General features: G+C 47.1%; 1 protein-coding gene across 2 annotated transcripts in view; it reads right to left on the bottom strand.

Moving 5' to 3' along the window:
• Positions 1–20524, bottom strand: part of Trabd2b (TraB domain containing 2B) — a 243683-nt gene that overhangs the window by 23043 nt on the left and 200116 nt on the right. For both annotated transcript variants that reach the window (XM_029476722.2, XM_021161098.3), the window contains exons 3-4: positions 9820–9966; positions 3563–3737 (exon numbers count right to left, since the gene is read on the bottom strand). In XM_029476722.2, coding sequence (XP_029332582.1) covers positions 3563–3737; positions 9820–9966 — 322 coding nt within the window. The remainder of the gene's footprint in view (positions 1–3562; positions 3738–9819; positions 9967–20524) is intronic.

Genomic DNA, 20524 nt, shown 5'->3' on the forward strand with positions numbered 1-20524 from the left:
TTTAAATCTTTACCACTAATGTCTTCCTGCCTCAGGCCCGCAAGTGTGGTTCTGAATGCCATTCAGCAGCCTAAGACTGAGTGTCCCGGATGTCCCAATACTCAGAGCAATAGGTTCTTGTCTCTGACTCTGCCTGCCTTCTGTCTGGACTTTGCTTCCTGTGGGGCAGTTGGTGGCTGCCCTGGAAGTCATGTCCAGATTCTGCAAGGCTCCACAGTACTCCCAAGTCTCCAAGAACAATTGGAACCAACCATGCTGGAATGCTACGAGACTAGAGCGCCAGGATATTGCAACCAGGCAATTAGAGCAGTAGAACGCCGAGGTCCCAGGACTGTGAAGTGCCAGAAGTTGGAGTTTTATTCACACTATATTATACTAGGGACACAGAAACGGACAACTTCCAACTGCTAGAGTTGGAAATGAATGGGCCCCAGAGGTTACCTGTTTCCCCACCCCACAACCTGCTGGTGACTCATGCTGGATTCCAATTCAGCTCCTCCAGTTCTTGAATCATGCATTTTATTATTAAAAAAAATGCTACAAGATCCTTGGATGGCTGAACAAATAAACGGACCGAGAAAATCTTTTTTCCTAGAACGAAGGCTAACATTGCCATTCCCTCCTAGTGCTGAGGTCTAAGCCCCCGCCCCCCCAAGATGCCCTGGGACTGAATGGAAATGAATGGAATATACTCAATTCTGTATGATTTGGTTCACTGTGTCTTTGAGACTGTGGGCCTTGCCGTGGTATACTTTACACATACGGGGATGGTCACTGAGCAGGCAGTGTGCAGGTACACACAGGAGGCAGCTGGGTACAGTGCCCATCTTTAAATTCTAGTTGTTGGGTGCTGCTAGAGAAATCCTAACAACCTGCAACTTGTCAGGGTTATGGGCCTTCGCTGCCAGCAGAGGAAACCAAGTGCATGACAGGCACCTGCTGGAATCTCTGTCCCAGGAGACATTACAGATGGGTCAGGAGGACTCTTTTATGCTGGGCTCTGATGTGTGTGTGTGTGTGTGTGTGTGTTTAGAGCATCACACTCTAGACACATGATAGCAATTAATCACAAATGGCTCAAGAGTTAATTCCACCCGAACTTCCTGTCCCAGCCTCTCTTGTATTCATGTCCAATGCTTTCCCCTCTTCAAACCAGGGGTCCTTTGCTTTCCCCTCTTCTCAACTTCATCTTCAGCTGAAAGAGTGGACTTGGTTGGAAGTCTTCAGCTACCTGCTCATACACGCTTTAGCCGAGGAGTTGCCCTCTTCTGCCTGGAGATCAACTCTCTCCCTTTCCTCTAGTCCTTCCTCTAATACCCTTTTTGAATCCCTCTTTCTATACTGGCAGCTTCAGCCATCTCACTTAGGTAATGAGGCTTTAAAAAGGCCACAGAAGTTGCCTTAAACTTGGCAGCACCCCGTCCCTCATCTCTTACTTTGCCAAACTGTTTCCCATATAAAAGCAATGTGGATGGATGTGGGACTAAACATAGCTACCAGTTTTTAATGCTGCCAAGTAAGGGCCTTGAGATCCCTTCCTGCTGCTACCCCTAACAATTTTGTTTTCCAGGATGCTTTGATTCGAAAGAGAGCTTAAGTGGACTGTTGTGCCCCGTGGACTTGGAGCATCACGAGAAGGTCAGTGTTCTGTATCTTTAGGTTCTCAGCTTCCTCAGCCATAGGAGAAAGCTGGTGCAAAGACCACCATCATCTTGGGCCTGTTCTTGAGGGGCATCCTGCTCTCTCACTGGCTTCCCTCAGTGATTGTGCTCTCTTTGAGTAACTAGGGAGCTAGGGGACTCCAGTGGCTGCCATACTGCATCCACTTAAGGCCACTTAGTACAAAATACACTGCCTAGAGGTGGCTGGTGGCAACTAAGAGAAGAGGTGCTGAGGGGCCACTCCTTTGTACAAGTCCTCATGGCTACATGGCTCACACCAGGGACCCTGCAGATATTCTGTAAGATGGAGAGTGATACTCCCATCTCCATGTATTAGTATAGGTTCTGTTCTTGTGGGTTCCTTCAGAAGGCCCCTCCCAGATCCCCTGGGAGGCTCCACCTGTCCCTTACACTTGTGCCAGAATTCTAGACAGCCTGGAATCCAAGACAATTCAAGTCAAAGTCAGAGCCTTCTGTCTAAGTGAGCAAACTGAGGGTATAAGAGGGGAGACGACCTGCTGGAGGCTGCAGTGGAACATACCAGAGCCATTGATGGGCCAGAGCTCTCTCTGTGCAGTTTCCATGGCCTTTATGAGCTATTTTCCAAGGGCCTGCATCCATGTCTGAGATTCTCCTATGAGCCTCACTTTGATGGAGATTCACAAGTGGGAAGAACAGCTTGGATAAATATACTCCTGACTTTGACCCTCAACATCCTTGGAGCTGAATGGGGGCAGAGGAGGTACAGAGATAGACTGTGGACAGCCCCATTTACAGAGTCCAAATATTCACAGGTGCCCGTGTGGTTTGGACTGACTGCTTGGCCTGGAGGGTGTAGGTAAAGGCTATAGGAAGAGAGGCAGAGCAGTGGACTGATGAGCATATCTATAAGCTGCCATCTTGTTTGTCTGAGATGGGGCTTACTCTATAGCTCTGGCTGACTTTGAACTTACTAGTCAGGCCAGGCTGGCCTCATAGATCTACCTACCTCTCTGTCCAGAGGGTTTGGACTATGGATGTACATCATCACACCCAGCTGTAAGTTATTTTAAAATTTTCACAGAACACAGGTGGATTCCACACATTTAAGTGGCAACAAGTAAATAGTTATTATAAATCACAGAACCAAAATTGACTAACTCAGAACTTGCATACAATCCTGGCCCCAATGCAGCCATTGGAGACAGCCAGAGAAAAGCAGGAAGGGTAAAGAGGAACAGAGATTAAGGGCCCCAAGGAACCCTGTGTAGACATCTTCTGATCCCTTTGCAGGAGAAGGAAAATCCCCAGAAACATTTAGCTCATGCCCTGTGTTGCCATGGTGATGCTTAAGTTCATTATAATTGTGATGATGATGGTGATAATGATGATTGCAGGTGCCATTCTGGGTCCCCACCATATGTAAGGTTATTTAAATGTCACACATCCTTACAACTACACTATAACTTGGATACTTTAGATTCATCAAATTGTTGATGCTGTCCTTCCCATTAACAGAAGAGGAAAATTGAACCCTTGAGAAAGTACCAGCTAAGGTAACATGACATATGGCCCTGTTGGAGTTGGAGTTACAACTGTGGGCTGTCTCCCTTCCTCACTCATAAGGCCACAGACCCTTCTGATTAGCCCTGGTTCTAGGTTGAGTGGGTACAGGATGGGATGAGCACTGAAAGATTGTTTAGGTCTCATATATATCCACCTGGTACTTGAAGGAGCTGAAAAAGTTAACTTGTACTGGGCAGGGGTTGCTTCCCTTGCCAAGGGAGATGCTATTAGAGAACATGTGGTTCAGAAGCTGGGGAAGCACTAGGGTCCTAGCTCTGCTACTGGGTACTATGTGGCTTTCATACCCTCTTCTGGGCCTCAGCTTTTCCCTTGACAAGTAGAGGTCAGAGCCAAACCTGCTCCGAAGGCGAAGAAGCAGATCTTGTCCTGGTTTTCCTGTAGCAGCGCCATGACCCTCTTTCCCATTCGCTCATTCCTCTTGTAGATGAGCTCCTGCCGGAAGTAGCTGTCAATTTCCTGGGCTGTCACCTGCTCATGAGGTGGGAGGGTGGTGTTGATGAAGTTGGGTAGCTGCAATGGTAAGACAGGTGCTTTGATGGAGCAGGGCACATGTCAGATAAACCCCAGGTAGGACTGGCGACTTACCTTTCTGAAGCCCTAGAGCACGCTCTCTGTTTCCTGTTTATCACCAACCCTCATACCCTCAAAGATGAGCACTGCTACAGTTGTACATGTGAAGCAAGCCTGAGAGAGAACGAGCTTGAGACCTGTGATCACAGCCAGTGTATAGTGGAGCTACACCCAGGTCTGCCTGGTATTTCTCTGGAGGTTGGGACCCAGGGTGTTGGGACTATGCTGGGTTCCTTATGTCCTTCCTTCAGCCCTGAATCCAGCACTATGTGGACAAGGAACCCAATTCAGCAAGAGGGTGAGAATGACAGCTATGGCAAGAAGGCCATAGGGCTTGGGGTGAAGGTGACTTGAGCTTTGGATTCAGTTCTGATGCTGGGTATAGTGAACAAGCCACTCTGCTTTGCTGAGCCCTGACTCTCACTTGTAGGAAGGACTGATGGGAGGGATTAAAGGAGATGAGGGTCACTACTGTGGCCTCATTCAGCGCTTTGCTCTACAGAGATGAGCAGGGCAGAACTTTCACCTTTTCCCATGTCTGAGCCACTGTCTGCCCATCTGTCTTCAAATTTTCAGAAACTTCTTGAAAACTATCCCAGGATCACAGATCCTTCCAGACTGATGCTTGTGGGATAAGCTGCTAAGAGATTGTCCATCTTTACAGTTCTGGGTCCTTTTCCCTCCCTACTATGTCACTTTCCACACAGCCTGAGGCCTGGCAACAGCTCTGTGGATGTACTCTTGAACTAGGCAGAGGGATCTTTGAGTTTAAGGACAAAGTCGGGTCATTCCAAGTCCCCTGGGCCTGCTACATAAAAGATGCCTATCAGGGGTCAAATGTGAATGTAAGAATGCACTGCCCCTTCTGGGTTGTTCTGTTCTTATTGTTTCATCTCTCTGGCCTGGAAGGTAGGTCCAGCCATTCTAGCACCATCTCCTTCAACATGTGCATGGAGCTGCTGGGGAAAGTAAGGCAGTGAATGAAATCACACTGCCTTTTCTCCCCATCCCTCCAAGCTTCTATTCATAGGATATTCCTCATTATCACCTAACTAAGTACAAATCATAAAATACTAGTCCTGACTGAAACATGAGGGGAGGTTGGACCCAAAGATCCCAACTTCCTAGAGCTCTTAGTCCCCTAGAAAAGCCAATTTTTATGGCTTTTTACCCAAGCACATGTTTTTTTACAGCCACAGAGGAGTTGTCAACATCCTTTCTGAGAAAGATGGGGGAGTCAACAGCCTGAACCCTGAGGGTTTGTGAGGAGGGCAGGACATCTGCCTCTGCTCTGCTGGCCAAGAACAAGTGAGAGAAATGGATAGGAAGAGCATCTGCATCTTACAGCTCCTTTGTCAGAGGAGCCGGGCCCACTGCTCTGGGATGGAGAAGGAAGTGATGTGATTGTCTCAGCCTGAGTAGTGCACAATATGTACAATGTGCACAGCAGCCCTGCTCATGCCTAGGCCAGTACAGAGCTGGCACCCAGAGACTGCTTGCTTGGCAGATAGACAAATGAGGGAATGGAGTTCTTATCCTCCTCCACACTGGAAGGAATGACTGGCAGCTCTGATGAAATAGGTCACACTTGACTTGATGTAGTTCCAGGAGATGCTAAAGATTTTTGAGTCAGGGTGGAGAACAGAGAGGCTACGACTAGAAGGACTATTTCCAGAAACACACCTCTCAAAGGCTCTTCTCCATTTATGGGGTTTGGGAGAGGATAGGAGGCCAAGCTTTACTACATGTTAGTGTTTGTTAAGTCACTGAACAAGTGGATGGATGAGCAGGATGAGTGGCAGTTGAGGAAGAGTGTTGATGAGCACAGGTCCTGCAGTCACACAGCCAGTGCAGCTCATTGCCTGGTGCGCTCTAGGTCATGTGGTCTCTCTGAGTCCCACTTTCTTCATTGGTAACAGGGTGACATACATGACTTTTACATGGATTTAATGAGACCAGCTTTGGAAGATGCTAGCACAGTAAGGCACTGTGAATATATATATATATATATATATATATATATATATATATATACATATATATATATATATGCATCACATACACACACAATATATGTATAATGGCATCCTGCATTGTCACCTTTTCATGTGATGTTATGGGTTATCAGGGACAGGTGTCCTATAGAGATGACAGATGGTCATTAGAACTATCAGACAGAAGTGAAGGAAGAGGACCTGATCCCCTTCTTTCTTCCGTGGATCATGGGATCTATGAGCAGGTACCCCTCCTTCCTGCTCTGCTTCCTGCCCACAAAGTGCATCTGCATAAGGATTCCCCAGGGAGACTTAAGCTATTTATAAGAACAAGAAAGAGTGAAACTTCAAAACCATGAAGAAGTAGGACTGGATATTCAGCTTCCCTTGGGCTTCCCAGCCACTGCCTAGCACTCTCTTAGTGTCTCATGATGATGGGCTTTGGCCCCATGCCAAGAATGGGGCCTGGGTTTGGGCCAGGGCTGGGGGAGAAGCAAATTAATGATGTCATTAGACTTGTCTAGGGCCTTAAATCTCCCATGACAAGTTTAAGTGGAGGGCATATGATAACATTTCCAATAGATCATGGAATGTACCTAGAGTTCGAGAGAGATTGGTGTGTGATGGGGTGACAAAGATACGGTTTAGGCAGGGCTGGGGTGAAGTCATGGGGGAGGGATTCAGTGTAGGCTCCCCTGACCTGTGGCTAGGGATAGCCAAGTGCCCAGGTCTGTTGATTATACTCAACTACCCATCTCCCTGTACCCATCTACCCAGCAAATATCCTCTGAGAGCCTCCCTAGGTCCTGCCCCATGTCAGGCTAGAGGCTACCTCGGTACCCTTTGCTGTCTCCCCTGAGACTCCTAGGCCCATGGAAGAGTCAGCCATTCTTGTAAGAACTATGGGATATGCAGTGGGAGAGGGCAGGGAGGGAAACAGGGTTTACAGAGGGGCCTTGAAGTGTGATTATGTGGTCTGGTTCATCTGGGTCAGCCCAGGTTTATGGTTGAAGGAGATTGCTGCACTCCTATCAATTATCTTGACTCTAAGTAATAATATTTTACTGTCTACTGTTTGAATAAAACATATCTGTGGCTACTGTGCCCCTCAGGGGGGTAGGGACCACAGGTTTCTCAGGGAGGACTTCTGAGTGGCCCTCCCATTATGAACACTAACAAAGCCAGTGGCCTGCAGCTGTAGCATCAGGGAGCACTCATTGCTGAGGATGGGGATGGAGGAGTGAGGAGGTATACAGTTAGTGGGTAAGGGGCACTGGGCCTCAGGCCCTGTTCCATCCTGGCTGCCAAAGGTTACTTTATCAATCTCATCACTGCAGCCAGGGCATCTCTCTGGCTACAATCCTCTCTGACTTAACACCTCAGGGTTCCCACTCATAATGGCATTCCCACCCTATATTTGTTCTCTGTTATGCAAACCATGCCCTCTGGAGACACCCTCAGATCCTCCTGTCAGCTTCTCACCTGGGAAGCTCCACTAACAAGCTTAGTTCCTACTTTATGATTGCCCTGAAATCTTCCTGACCGCAGCAGGGGGGCAAGCCCTAAAGCTTCCAGATCCCCAGACCTCAAGACTGTTGAGGCCCCTGGCTGCCGATAGAGCTTCACATAGAAGGATGTGTAAGGGTATGGTCCAAGTCTCATGACCCTGGCTTTCTGCACAGTGGGGCAGGTTTTCTGTGAACTCCATATAGAGCCTGGACTATGACTCAAATCTGGCTAGACCATTTGCAATTACTGGGGGACGTGGCTACTGCCATCAGAGGTCTGCAGTATTTCTGGACATAGGCTCAAAGGAAAACAGAGCTGACCATCCCCCAAGCTCACCCTGTGCCTCTCTCCTCCAGCTTATAGTCAGCCATAGGCCTTGTCCTGTCCACCCTTCTTTCTTAGGCCAGCCGCATCACAGCCAGTTATTCAACTTGCCACCAAGACCTCTCTGCTGTGTAGTGTCACCTCCCAAACCTTGCCCCTAGTGGATTTAGGGTGAGGCTCACCAGAAGTGGGGCCCTGGTAAGGGTCCCTTCAGTTCACAGTGTTGGCCTCTTCTCCTCCCTCCTCTACCTCGAGACTAGAGTCCCCAGACCTGGAGCCTTGCACAGTAAGGGCTGGGCTCCTTCTTCTATCCTCTAAGCTTCTCTAAGTACATGATGTACCTACAGTGATGTGCATGACAGTCACTCACTGGCAAGCACTCTACAACAGGCGCCAAATGGTCTCCAGAGCAGTGGGGACCAAGGGATGAGCAGCTCAACCCTGCCTTCAGGGAGCCTGTGTCTGGGTTTGGGTGGCAAGCACAGACAGAACATTGTGGCCCCAGCCTGGCTGGCCTCCAACCAGAACTCTCCCCATTGCCTCTCCTTTGGGTCTCTGGCTTGCTTGTGCACTGTGCTCACAGCTGGAACATTCCTCCTTTGTCCACGGCCAATGTAGGTTCTTCTGTGGCCTCTGACTTTGTAGCAATTGTTACTTAGTGCCCCAGCTGCAGTCCCGTATAAATGAGTATTGGGCTATAGCTGCAGCTCTTCTATCCCCAGAGCAAGGGTTTCTATATGAGACAATGATTTCCTGGGTCTCCCAATCTCCTTGTGAGAATTATCCTCTCTGGCTCCCCACCATATACCTTTGAGCACCATATACCTTTGTGGCCACAGATTTTCAAACTATTTCATTTGTTTGACAAATATATACAGAGTCTTACTTTAGTCTGGCAACTGCTCTTGCCAGAGGGGATAGATGAATGAATGATAGACCCAAATCTTGCCCTCATGGAGTTTGTGTTCCAGTGGGAAGGGCCAGACAATAAGTAGTCACTAATGAAAGTATGTTGTGTCAGATGGTCTTCCAGACCATGGGAGAAAAGCGGAGCATAATAAAGTAATAAGAGGTTTTTTAGTTGGGGGAGAAGGGGAGGTTCAAGCTGCAGTTCAGACAGAGTGGATGGAGCTAGTCTTATGAAGCTGGGGGATCCCTGAAGATGGAGGAGAGTGCTCTGTGGTGGCACCTGGCAGAAGCATCTATGCTGAAGGAAGTCAGTGAGAAGGTAGAAGCATACAGCTGGGCTCTTGGGATAAAATGTGGACTTTGCTCCTGGTGTGTATAAAGGAGATGGGGTCTGGAGTGGGGACAGAACAGGAGGAACACACAGGCTACTGCAGAGGCTGGCTTGTTTCACCCTGAGAAAATGAAAGCTGCAAGGGTCCAAACAAGGGACAATGCCTTCTGTGCCTAATCCAAGCTTTCTGAGTGGATGAACATCAAAATACCACACACAACAGAGGAAACCTTGGGAGAAACTCTGGTGCCTCAGAGGTATCTGATTCCATCCAGGGGACTGGGGAGGTTTTTCAGAGTAGGTAAGTTTAATCCATGATAAGTTGGAGGAAATCCAGGGCAGGAAGAACCTGGATAAAGGCTCAGAGGTATTGAAAAACAAGCTCCAAATTCCACAGGCTTGGGGTGCTGGTGGGAGTGGAGGTGTAGGCTGTGACAAGGCCACCAGGGGGCACATTTTAGGGGACCTTGAATGTTGAATGGGAGTCCTGGAATTGGTTGGAGATCAATGAAGAGGCATGGTAAAGTCTGGGCAGGGTCAAGCCAAATTTAATCCTTTGGGGCCCTACTTGGGGTCTTGCTAGCCTGTCTGTAATCTTAGCTTGAGGATTTGAATCAAGGAAGAAGGTTCTGAGATAGATAGATACAAGGCCAATTTCATAGTAACTTGGTATAAACCTGTCTGCGGGACTTCTGGTTCAAGTTGCCGTTCTTGCTAATTTAACAGTAAGCTGTACAGCCTTAGGTAAGTATCTTGCTTTCTCTGAGTCTCAGTTTCCCCCTCTATAAAGGAGACAACAGTAGCTCTTATTTATTATAGCTGGAAAGAAGCATATATATGCCCACTATACAGTAGGCATCTGATAAATTCCAGGTGGGATCATGTAGGCCTATCTCTAGGTCTTTGCAGCTGGTGGTGCAGAGGTCGTCAGGGCAGGAGGAGAGGAGGGCCTCACCTGGGATGTGTCATGGTTGAAGATGACAGCATTGAGGTCCCCGCAGTTGTAGTGTTTGATGAGGTCCTCTGTGGTGTAGGGTGCCTGCAGGCTCCCAGCCCGCACACTTTCATGCTGCAGCAGAGTCTGGTTCAGGGCAAACAGCACCTGGCCGAGGAGAAAGAAGGGCATCAGGGCTGTGCTCACAGACTGGCTGGCCTCTGGGATCAGCCTTCCACCCATGGAACGTTGGGGCTACAGGTGTGAAATAGAAGGCATATATATGCACAGCAAACCATCTGAGTTTGGAGTTCGGAGTGAGTCTTCCTCTTGACTCCTTTGTTCTCATTTGCTTAGAAGTGTTCTAGGTCAAGGAAACCCAGTTTACAATCAAGAGCACCCTCCAATGAGGTCAAGCAGCAACCCAAAGGAAACAAAACCCCAATTTTATATCAAGGCTCAGAAGGTCTCAGGAGCTGGATCCCTGGAGCCCATCCTTCCATGCATTCAGCAGATGCATCCTCTATCTCTGTTTTCTGGGCTACTGGCTCCGGGGATGCTGTTTCCAGGCACCAGAGTCACTTGGAATGCTATACAGAACTCACCTTCCTCCCGGAATCAGGCACTTTCTAAGCAGCTTATGGCCTTGGAAGGTTATGTCTCCCACAGAACACTGGTGTCTTATACACAAGCCCTGGGAGACTAGCTGCTTTGGCTTCCCCATTTTATTTAGTTTATTTGAGACAGGTTCTTATCATGTAGCCTCAGCTGCCTTGAACTCACAGTCCCGTCTTACTACCCAAGTGTTGGGTTTATAGGCACAGTCTACCATACATGGCCTGGCCAACAACCCCAACTTTAGATGGGGAAATTGAGGCCCAAGGCATGGAAAACACTTTACCCACATGGCTTGAGCTGGAGTCTGCATCCCAAGATGCTGGCACCCCAGACTCTTTTGGCCAACCAAGGGGCTTTGTTGATCCCACACATTCTGATGCTGGCCCTGCTTCAGTCAATAGGACAATGGCTGTAAGCATTACAAAAGAAAGCCTGAGAAGCACCTGTATGCTGAAGCCGGTCCCCTTCATATACTCTTTGCTTTTGACTCCATCCTGCTGGAAGGTGATAAACACACAGAGCTAAACTTACACAGCCAGTGGCACTCAGACCAATGGACAGATAGCCAACTTCCAGACCCATGAGACCAGCAAGACTGGTGGAGCCTCAAAGCGACTGGCCCTGGCACGCTGAGCTCTGCATGCTATTGTTACACAGCACAACCTCAGTGAGAGATGATTGATACACCACACTTCCTTCCACCAGTGTGTGCATATTAGCTTTCCATTGTGTTTAACTGTCAGCCTCACAGCAGGTTGAGTTTCCTGAACACAGGAAATGCATTTTGTTTTCTGGCTCTCACATCTACAACTCTCAGCATTGTGCCTGGGGAAAAGAGGGCACTGTGATCTCCATTTCGCTTTAGAACCTGGGGACCTGCTGTTTCCTTCATAGTTCAAAGGCACTTTAGAAGCCCCGATGACAAACATCTAAAAGGCTCTGGCAGACATTCCCATGAAGACATATAATCAGAATAAAAAGCTTTTGAAATAGGTATACAGGGCCAGGCCAACACAGTGACACAGGCAATAAGGCCACACTTGGGTCCCCTCTGTGTTTGTTAGTGGCAAGAGAACTGGATAGCATGAGCTGTAGGAAACCCCCACTGCTCCCCTTAATGAGAGGGCTGGAGGTGAGGTCAGATCCCTCGCCCCATGTCTGAGCCTTCTCCAGGCCCCTGGGCTTTTGCTGTCACCACTGAAATCAGATCTGCAGCCATCTGGTGCAGAGTGTCGATGGCAGCATGGTGGCTGGGGATGAATTACAGGAGGCAGTGACGTGTTCTGCTGTGGACATTGCTAAGGCAACAAGCACTTCCTCCCACAGGGTACATGCCTCTAGTGAAAGTGTCCGTGTCGAGCTGATCCACTCTCCTCCTCTGAGGGCCTAAGACAGAGGGACTTCCTGTGGCCACACCCAGCTGCTACACACACCTGCTCTGTTGCTTCTTAGATCAGCCTGGGCCAAGGCACCACCTGACCTGGGATGAGGTCATCCACCTGGGCGCCAGAAGACCTGGCTGGAGGGTAATTGTCTCCCCCGGACCCTGCTTGACTCATGAAGTCAGGTCTTCATGAAGCCGGGAGGTATTCCAGGGGATTAAGTATATTCCAGGCTGCACGGTGTTAAGAACAGTCCTGGCATGAAGTGTGCTCTGAGTATGTGTTTGTTAAATAAAACCTAGGAGGAAATAGCTCCAAATCTCCCTTGCTTGGTGCTGGAAGAGAGAGGGTCCTTAGAACTCATCTGGTACAGAGGCTTCAAACTACTTTTAGCTGGAGAATTCTTTCATTGTTGTTATTATTGTTGTTGTCTTCCAAAGGAATCTCATTTGGAGTTTTGAATGTGAAACAGATAAAAATGAAATGTTGATATAGAGGAGGCAGGGTGGAACTTAATGCTCTCTTGCTGCAGGGATTTTCGGGACCCTGGAGGCCAGGTTAAGGACCCCTGATCTCATTTTGTGCCCTCATAATGTAAGAGAGGGGATAGCATTCCAGGCAGTAGGATGGAGTGTGCATAAGTCCATGCAGTGAGCTGGGCAGAGTGGACCCCAAGAAGCCTGACTCCCAGCCTTGGATTAAAAGGCGGACGATGCAGGACCTTCTGATGTCTATGGGCACAGTCATACCCAGTTTCTCTGGATCATTGTAAAGCAGCCAGGGGTGTTTACTGTTGGGGCCTTAGACAGGAAGCCAAGGCCAGGCCGTTTGACAGATTGAGAGCTCTCTGCATGCCTCAGCTAGTTTGTGACATTAGCTGTATCTGGTGGGATCTGGTACCTGCCACAGACTCCTCATGCACAGACCACTTCGGAGGTACATATCCTATGGGGTTGGTTCAGCACTCTGCCTTTGTGTTCCCTGCTGAACCTCAATGTCACCAGTGTCACACACTCAGGAAACACTGCAGAAAGAAGGATGGCAACCCTGAATTATGTGCTCCCCACTTCCTGCTCACAAAGGAGTTATCACACATTCATACAGAGACCCCTGGCTTTACTGAGCACTTAGTATGCATTGCAAACTTCCTAAGTGGATTCATCATTTATTCTTTACAGAAGCTCCAATGTAATATTAAAACAAAAACAAAAATAAAAACAACCCACAGCAAAGAGACATTAAATGCCTTCCCAAGATGGGAAGGCTGGGGAGATGAGATGGGCATTTGGCACATGTCCTCTTAGTCACCACTCATGGGGACCTCCCTCTATTTTGTCAAGGAGAGACACAGCAGGGATGTACAGATGGGTATCACAGAAGCAGAGGGAGTGATGGGCTACACAGCTCAAAGGTAGTGCTGAGGTATTCAGATGTCTGGCTTACTACAAACAGGACTTTAAGAGTATGTCTTCTTCTGTGAGCATTCCTGGTACTTCCAACAAGCAGAGGAAGCTCTATCCCCATCTCCTTCCTCCCTGCCTCCTTCCCTTCCTACCTCCTTCCTTCCCATCCTCCTTCCCTCCCTCCCTCCCTCCCTCCCTCCCTCCCTCCCTCCCTCCCTCCCTCCCTCCCTCCCTCCCTCCCTCTTTCCCTCCTTTCCTTTTGTCCTTCCTTCCTTCCCTCCTTCTTTCCTTCATTAAACATTGGCTTCCAGCAGCTTTTCAGCAGAGACTTAAATTGATGGAGAAATAGGACTTGATTTGTAAACACATGGAACTCATGGAGGAGGCAGACACGCCTCTGACCTTCACACCAGGGTGACAGAGGCACAAGCTTTAGGATGAAGTATTACCCCGACTTCTTCCTCCCTCTTCAACTCCCAGAATTCCCCAGGTCTCTGTGCCTTCTACTTTCAGCCACCTTAGAACAACAAACCTTCCTCACAAGGAGCCTCAGTGGCCCACACTAGGATAATGTTTATGCTAAGGCTATGACATGGAATAACAAACACCGAGTGAAGAGTAGAAGGCCTCATTCCCCCTGGATGCCTGTGTGGAGTCCCAGCCATCCTGGTCGCCAAGAAACCCTGTGCATCTTCTACCACCCCACTTCACTAGGTCTCATGGGACACAAGGAAGCCGGAGGCGTCTGTGGCATGTATGCTTGGAATCTAAATAGGTCATCAGACAGACTACTATGGTGGAGAAAGGCAGGCGCCAGGAGGCTAGAAACAGGTTTATTGTTCCAGAAAAGTCCAGTAAATAGTCCGAGATAGAATAGGATGGTAGACTTGAGGCCTATGCTCACTTGGTCACCTGAAGGGAAGATTTGGACCCAGGGTTCTTGGGACAGGCCTGGCTCTCAGGCTAAGGGTCTGGGATGACCAATGAGGTCTTCTACTCAGACTGGAGCCCAGAGTGATGACAGCAAAGTTCTAAGCACGTTGACAATGCTCACCGAGCACCTCCTAGGCAAGGCCAGCACAGACAAAAGCCTCACGCTCACACAGCATACCTGCTAGGCATACACAGAAGGACATATTCACCAGTAAAATATTACTACACAGCATGGAGGAGATGCCGTGCTGATCCTGCTGAGTCGGCAGTGAAGCTGCCTCCTGATTACTCTGGATCGGGATGCTTCTGTGTCCACAGGCAAAGCGAGCAGAACAGCCAGGGCAGTGGGAGGCTGGGTCCTAAACACCAAGAGAACTGGTTTGCTTTCCCCACAGTGCGGGTGAAGAGAGTCATAGAACACAGGATTTCTTCTGTGACTCGGTGCTCTCATGCCCTGTGATTAGAATCAATGGAAAATGACAGCACTTGCGCTCAGAAAAGTCCTTCCATGAACCCTGGAAATGGTGCTTTAGGTCCCCAGCCAGGTTCTGAACCTTGGAAGCTGAGGTTCTTGTTAAAGCAAAGGAAATGCAGAATGGATGGTAGAAGAGAATTGGGGCAGTAACAAGGCCATCATGTGTGGTCAGTCAAACAACAGAGACTGTAATTGCTATAAATATAGTCTTGTATAACCCTGGCTAGCCTTGAATTCACTATGTAGCTGAGGATGACCTTGAACTTCTGATCCTCCGTCCTCCACTTCCCAAATGTGAGGAATACAGACATGAGCCACCAATCAAAGTTTATGTGGTTCTGGGGATTGAGTTCAGGGCTCTGCGGATGCTAGGCAAGAGTCCCAGGCCTGACTATGTTTATTTTGTGTGAGAGGTAAGTGTGAATGTATGTCTGTGTGTATTTATCTCAGATATATTTGCTTTCTCATCCACTTGTCATGTAACACAGCTGCCTTAACTGCCTCTACCTTGATGTCTAAGTGTTCTTAACTTTACATCACAGCAGTTATAAGACTTCAAGGGGAAAGAATAAGTGGATGACTGCCTAGCATCCTCTCCTGTGGAAAGCCTATTACAGTTTTGGTTGTGCACGTGACAACTGATCCATGCTAAGCAGAGCTACAATCTTGCCCCTGTCCTTATTTGAAGCAAACTTATGGCTTAAAGAAATGCACACAGGTACCAAGATGACAAGGAGGAGACACATGGTGATTATGTGTCAAATGGACTCAGCTGAGGTCCCAGAGATTTAGTGAAATATTTCTCTAGATGTTTCCTCTCCTAAAATAAGCTTTCATTATTAAAAAAAAATCCTTGCAAATAAAACATCACACATGAAAATGAACTAGACCCAAAGTCTGTACAGTTCAGTGAAACTCTATGCAGCTAGAATTGGTATTCAGAATGGATGCTGTGGAGCTTCACATTAAATTTTACACTTTCAATATTGGATATATTTTATGCACTTTTTAAATCACCCCAAGCAAGCAAACAACAGCCTTTGACAGAATTAGAGAAAGCAGTTAGCTTTGCATCCTCTTTTATAACTCAGTTTTTCCTCACTCCCTTATATTCAGCCTTTCTTACTCTCATTTCTTCATGTTATCCTATATGCACATGTACATGTGTTTACATATATACATTTATTATTAGCTATATTCTGCATATGAGAGAGAACATGTGGTTCGTTTCAGTGATTGAGTGATTCCACTCAATATCGTACATTTTAAGCCCATCCATTTTCCTGCAAATTTTCAAACTTCATTTTTCTTTACAGCTGAGAAGTATTTCATTTTATAAATATACTGAGTTTTCATATCTATTCATCTGTTTGGACAATGAGTTTGATTCCAATTCTTTTCTATAGTGAATGGAGTAGCAATAAATATGCGGTTAGCAATATCTCTATGGCAGGGTATAGACTCTGGGTATGTGCCCAGGAAGGAAATACCTGGATCATAGTAGTTCAATTTCAAAGTTTTTGAGAAATCTCCAAAATGATTTCCACAATGGCTGTATTAGTTTGCATCCCCACTAATATGAATATGGGTTCCTTTCTTTCCATTTCCTCTCCAACATTTGTTATAGATTTGTTGATGATAGCCACTGTGACTGGGGTGAGGTGGTATCACAAGGTGGCTGTGATGCATCTCCCTGGTGGCTAGGGATACTGAACATGCTTTTTGTTTATTTGATTGACTGTTTTTTGAGACACGGTTTCTCTGCATAGCCCTGGATATCCTGGAACTCACTCTGTAGACCAGGTTGGCCTTAAACTCACAGAGATCTGCCTGCCTCTGCCTCCTGAGTGCTTGGATTAAAGGCATGCTATTTCTCTCTCTCTCTCTCTCTCTCTCTCTCTCTCTCTCTCTCTCTCTCTCTCTCTCTCTCTCTCTCTCTCCCTCCCTCCCTCCCTCCCTCTCCCCCTCCCTCCCTCCCTTCCCTCCTTCCTTTCTTTCCTTCTTTCCAGTGTCTATTTAGTCCACTTGCCATTTTTAACCAGCAGTTTTATTCCTTCTGTTTTTAATTTCTGCAATTCTTTGTAAATTCTGGATATTTGCATCTTGTCTGAAGTGTGGTTGGTAGATTTTCTCACACTCTGTGATTGTCTAACTCTGCTATTGTTTTCTTTGTTGTAGAGGAACTTTTTTTTTTTTTTTCATGTAGTTCAATCTGTTGACACTTGGGTGTTGGTGTTCTGTTTAAAAAGATCTTTCCTCTCTGAATATCTTGAAGGGCATCCCCATATTTTCCCTGTAAATTTCAGTGTTTTGAGTTTTAAACTAAGGTCTCTGATCTTGTTTGAATTGGTTTGATACAAGGTGAAAGGTATAAATCTAACTTCATTATTCTGTGAGTATTTTTGCCAGTACCTTTTATTTAGTAGGCTAGCTCCTTTTCTAGAGATTTCTATAAAGGTATTTTTAGGCCAGATTAATATTTAATTTAGTAAGCTCTGAATAAAATGAGTCAATCTCCATAGGGTGGGTGGGTCTCAATCAACTGACAGTTTTAAGAAAAAGTCATTTTTCGCTCTCTGCCAGCAACACAACTGTTGCATCAACTCTCCCTGACTTCCAGTCTGCTGCCAGTCATGGATATTTGGGATTTACCATCTTTTATACCATTGAGATAATTCCTTGAAATAAATATCTGTCTCTCTGTGCATCTTTCTCCCTTCATCTTTATACCCTTTCCATGCATTCATGCATGCACACTTGCCATAACATATTATACAAATGTACTATATAATGATGTTTTGGTCAATAGTGAACTACACATATGAACAAGCCCTAATAAAATTACAGTAGAGCCAGATATCTATGGCCTAGGGTCTTTTTATTATACCCTTTCTGTATTTAGATGCATAAATTACAATTGTCGACACTATTCTGTATAATAAGTAGCATGCTGTGCAGATTTGAAGCTAGTGGAAATAGTTTTTACTGTATAGCCTAGGTGTGCAGAAGGCTGGGCTTCTAGGTTGTACACACACTGTGATATGTACACAATGACAGAATCAGCTAACAATTCATTTTATGAACATATACCCATTGTTCAGCTGCACATGGCTGGAATCAACTGCAGGTGTGGGCTTGTGTACATACTTTCTACTGGTCCATTTCTTGAATAACAAAAATAGTAGGTGTTTCAGAAAAAAAATCAAGAAAGGGGCAGGGCAGTGGAGAGATGAGGAACCAGCAGGTGCAAAGGCACTGTGTGCACACATGGGAAGCAGAGGACAAGCGAGGAGATGGGTAGAGCTGAACACACAGGAGAGTGGTGGGAGTGTGCAGCTGGAGCTGACAAGCCTGCCAGATGACATGGACCATGGCAGAGACACAGGGAAACCATCTTATACTATAACCCTTCCAGATGAGGATTGGCATTCCCATGTGACAAACAGAGAAACTGAGCCCCCGGGGATGGTGAGGTCACTACTCACGATCTCCTCTTAGAGAACTAGGCCTGGGATTCAGATCCAGGTACAACAGGCAGATCCTGAGTTCCCTCTGCCACCTCCCAAGCCACCTCCATTCATTCATTAGAACAAGGACAGACACTAACAGATAGCTGGGGCTAGCCACTGGGACCCATATTCTGATTGATTAACTGGAAAGAGACAGAGACAGACAGAGAGACAGACATATTCACACATGAATGTGGGGGGGGTAGGTGGAGGAGAGTGGGAGAGATATCACCTTGGTTATCAGGTTTTATCAAGGTTGACACATGGGAGAAAAGGTCATTTGCAGCTTAGCTCCAACCACTGGTATCTAACCTCCCACTATCTTTACTCTGAGCTGGCCTGATAGAACCTCAGGCCAGTCTAGGACCCCTTATAGGGGTACACTGTCCAGCTTGGCCTTGGCTATCCTAGAGAGAATACAGTGCCAGTCATATACATAGCAAACACTTCTAAAATGAGCATGTCAGTGCATGGCAATCTGAGGGCATCACTCAGCCCATGACTGTCACCCTAGCAGCGTCCCACCAGGACCCATATGAAGCAGCACTGCCATCCTGAACCTGAGGTCTGACTACTCTGTCAGCATGCAGTTCAGGAGTGGAGGTCAGCCTACCTCATTGAACCATTGCGGGAAGGAGACCCTAATTCAGAGGCTGCAGCCCTTAGTGCTGGCACTGCAATTTATTTGCTTACTTTGTATGCCCCACGGATAGCACCAAAGTTCTACTGACTACGTCTTAGTTTTCCACTCCAGGACTTGCTCTGCAGTCTCCCAGTCTTTCAGTCTCCCAGTCTCCCAGTCTCCCAGCACCGATTCTGCCTATACATACCAGCTTATGAAGGAGCAGGCATCCAAATAAATACAAGGTTTCCTGGAGCGGGGCCTGACTTAGTGCGGGCTCAGGGACCAGAGATCTAGCCACCATCTGACCTGTCACTAGGAAGCCCAGAATGGATCATTTTTCTTCCTGAGGCCTTGGTTTACCCATCTGTGACAGGAAACAATTTACACATTCATTGACTGAAGATTTATGGAGCACTCACAGGGCAGCTTGCTGGCCCAGGCTAGGGGGCATAACAGTAAACACAGCAAGCAAAGGCACCTGACCTAGTGGAGTCTTCATTACATTAGGAGAACCACTCGTACTGAGAGAAGTAATAAGGAAGAAAGGGGAAGAAAGGGACTACACATGTGTGTGTGCACACATGTGTGTGTGTGTGCGTGTGTGTGTGTGTGTGTGTGAGTGTGAGTGATATGGTGTATGAGGTATGTATATAGTGTGCACATGTTGTGTATGTGGTATGGTATGTGTGTGGTATGTATGTAGTATGTGTATATGGTGTGCATGATGTGTGGTGTGTATGTGTGGTGTGTGCTATGTGTGCGTGTGCTTGCTATATGTGTACTATGGGTGTATGTGGTCTGTGTGTTTGTGTGTTTGGTGTCGGATGTGTGTATGTAGTATGTGTGTGGTATATCTGGTGTGGTACGTGTATATATATATATATATATATATATATATATATATGTACCACCATATATATAGTGTGTGTGTGTGTGTCATGTGTTTATTTGTGTGTGTGTGTGTTGCATGTATGTATTTGATGTTGACATTTTGGATTAGACAGTGAGAAAATATGTGGGGGAATGTGACCACATCCCACTTCTTTATTGAGGCAGGGCCTCTTGCTGAACCCAGAACTTGCAGACTGGTCTAGTCTAAGTAATCAGTTGGCCCCGGGAATCCCCATCTCTGCTTCCCAAAAGCTGAGATTACAGTCAGACTGGCCATTCCTGCCCAAGATGTACATGGGTGCTGGGGATTTGAACACTGGTTCTCATGCTTGCACTGTAAGCGCCTCACCTACTGAGCCATTGCTCCAGCCCTTGCCTCACCTGGTATGTTTGAAGTTATCCAACTCTAGTGTCTTCAAAACTTGCAGCCCGTCAACTAACATTACATTTTCCTCAGAAATACCTGCTCTCTCCTTAGGTTCCATGAGATTTCTAAGTGAACGCTAAGGAAGGAGCCCTGTGGAGATACGAAAGAGTATTTGAGCCAAGGCCTGAGGCGGAAGAGGAGGGGGTGGGTGTGGAGGAACAGGAAACATATTGTAAAGGAGAGACAGTGACTGGAGCTCCTTCAAGGATGAAAATACTCAAAGGTATGGAAAGATGAGAAGGAGTGCTGTAAGCTCTGCCCCTAACCCTTTGGGGACCTGAATGTGCCACAGACTCCCAGGAAGGGGAGCCCAGTTGCCCCCAGCAAGGCCTGGATCATAAGCTCCTTGCTCTCCCACCAGCCAGGTGCCATTATCTGCCACTGAAGTCAGGATATGGCGTTGGGGTCAGGTGCTATCTTGTTAGTCTGAAGCAGGCAAGTAGGACGTGCAGTGGGGGAGGCA

Source organism: Mus caroli, unplaced genomic scaffold, assembly GCF_978045245.1.
Source record: "Mus caroli unplaced genomic scaffold, Mus_caroli_1 scaffold_6, whole genome shotgun sequence".
Lineage (NCBI taxonomy): Eukaryota > Metazoa > Chordata > Mammalia > Rodentia > Muridae > Mus > Mus caroli.